Source organism: Onychostruthus taczanowskii, unplaced genomic scaffold, assembly GCF_017590055.1.
Source record: "Onychostruthus taczanowskii isolate IOZ18803 unplaced genomic scaffold, ASM1759005v1 scaffold940, whole genome shotgun sequence".
Classification (NCBI taxonomy): Eukaryota; Metazoa; Chordata; class Aves; order Passeriformes; family Passeridae; genus Onychostruthus; species Onychostruthus taczanowskii.
Window position 1 is genome coordinate 3813 of NW_024507436.1, and position 2201 is coordinate 6013.

Here is a 2201-nt window from a genome sequence, read left to right on the forward strand (position 1 = left end):
AACTCCCCAATTGACAGAATTATTGATAAACTCCACAATTCACAGAATGATTGATGAACTCCACAATTGACAGAATTATTGATAAACTCTACAATTCAGAGAATTATTGATGAACTCCCCAATTGACAGAATTATTGATAAGCTCCACAATTCACAGAGTGATTGATAAACTCCCCAATTGACAGAATTATTGATAAGCTCCACAATTCACAGAGTGATTGATAAACTCCCCAATTGACAGAATTATTGATAAGCTCCACAATTCACAGAGTGATTGATAAACTCCCCAATTGACAGAATTATTGATACACTCCATAATTGACAGAATTATTGATGAACTCCATAATTGACAGAATTATTGATAAACTCCCCAATTGACAGAATTATTGATAAACTCCATAACTGACAGAATGATTGATAAACTCCCCAATTCACTGAATTATTGATAAACTCCCCAATTCACAGAATGATTGATAAGCTCCCCAATCCCCAGAATTTTTGATCAGCTCCCCCATCCCCAGAATTTTTGATCAGCTCCCCCATCCCCAGAATGATTGATCAGCTCCCCCTCCCCAGGTGGACGCCGTGGTGGGGGCCTGCTGCGCTTTCCTGGGGGGGCAGCTGCACCCCAGCAACGCCATCGGCATCGCCGCACTGGCCGAGCGCCTGGGCTGCCTGGAGCTGCTGCAGAGGGCCCGGGAGTACATCTACATGAACTTTGCTGAGGTAACCGAATTTTGCCAATTTTGCCATTTTCTCCCCCTTTCCCCCAGGTGTCCAAGCAGGAGGAGTTCCTCTCCCTCTCCCACTGCCAGTCCCTCTCCCACTGCCAGTACATCACTTTTGGGTTGTTTTTGATCCGAATTTTGCCAATTTTGCCATTTTCCCCCCCAGGTCTCCAAGCAGGAGGGGTTCCTCTCCCTCTCCCACTGCCAGTACATCACTTTTGGGTTGTTTTTGATCCGAATTTTGCCAATTTTGCCATTTTCCCCCCCAGGTCTCCAAGCAGGAGGGGTTCCTCTCCCTCTCCCACTGCCAGTACATCACTTTTGGGTTGTTTTTGATCCGAATTTTGCCAATTTTGCCATTTTCTCCCCCTTTCCCCCAGGTGTCCAAGCAGGAGGAGTTCCTCTCCCTCTCCCACTGCCAGCATATCACTTTTGGGTCTGTTTTTGATCCGAATTTTGCCAATTTTGCCATTTTCCCCCCCAGGTCTCCAAGCAGGAGGAGTTCCCACTGCCAGTACATCACTTTTGGGCTGTTTTTGAGCCCATTTTTGCCATTTCCCCCCTTTTTTCCCCAGGTCTCCAAGCAGGAGGAGTTCCTCTCCCTCTCCCACTGTTAGAATGCCATTTTTGGGTCTGTTTTTGATCCGAATTTTGCCAATTTTGCCATTTTCCCCCCCAGGTCTCCAAGCAGGAGGAGTTCCTCTCCCTCTCCCACTGCCAGTACATCACTTTTGGGGCTGTTTTTGATCCGAATTTTGCCAATTTTGCCATTTTCCCCCCCAGGTCTCCAAGCAGGAGGAGTTCCTCTCCCTCTCCCACTGCCAGCTGGCCGCCCTGCTGAGCCGCGACGAGCTGAACGTGCGCTGCGAGTCCGAGGTGTTCCAGGCGTGCGTGGCCTGGGTGCAGCAGGACCGCGCCGCCCGCGCCCCGTTCCTGCCGGCGCTGCTCCGCGCCGTGCGCTGCCACGCGCTCACGCCGCGCTTCCTCCGCGCCCAGCTCCGCCGCGACCTCGGCCGCGACGCCCTGCGCTACCTGGCCCGGGTGTTCCGTGAGCTGTCCCTGCACAGACCCTCCGGAGACCACCCCCCCGGCAGGACCCCCAGGGTCAGGCAGATGATTTACGCCGCCGGGGGTTACCTGAGGAGGTCGCTGAGCGCCTTGGAGGCGTTGGACCCCGAGGGAGGGCGGTGGGTGAGGTTGGCGGAGATGGAGACGCCGCGCTCGGGGTTGGGGGGATGCGTGGTCGGGGGGCTTTTTTACGCCGTGGGGGGTAGGAATAACTCGGCGGAGGGGAACACGGACTCGGCGGCCGTGGATTGCTACAACCCCGTGAGCGGGCGCTGGTCGCCCTGCGCGCCCATGAGCGTGCCCAGGAACAGGATCGGGGTGGGAGTCATCGACGGGCTCATCTACGCCGTGGGGGGGTCGCACGGCTGCACCCACCACTGCTCCGTGGAGAGGTGAGGGGGTGGG

At 54.6% G+C, this 2201-nt stretch overlaps 1 protein-coding gene across 1 annotated transcript in view; it reads left to right on the plus strand.

Moving 5' to 3' along the window:
- Positions 1-2192, plus strand: part of KEAP1 (kelch like ECH associated protein 1) — a 5659-nt gene extending 3467 nt beyond the window's left edge. The window contains exon 3 of the mRNA XM_041426756.1: positions 1512-2192. Coding sequence (XP_041282690.1) covers positions 1512-2192 — 681 coding nt within the window. The remainder of the gene's footprint in view (positions 1-1511) is intronic.
- The last annotated feature ends 9 nt before the right edge of the window (positions 2193-2201 follow it).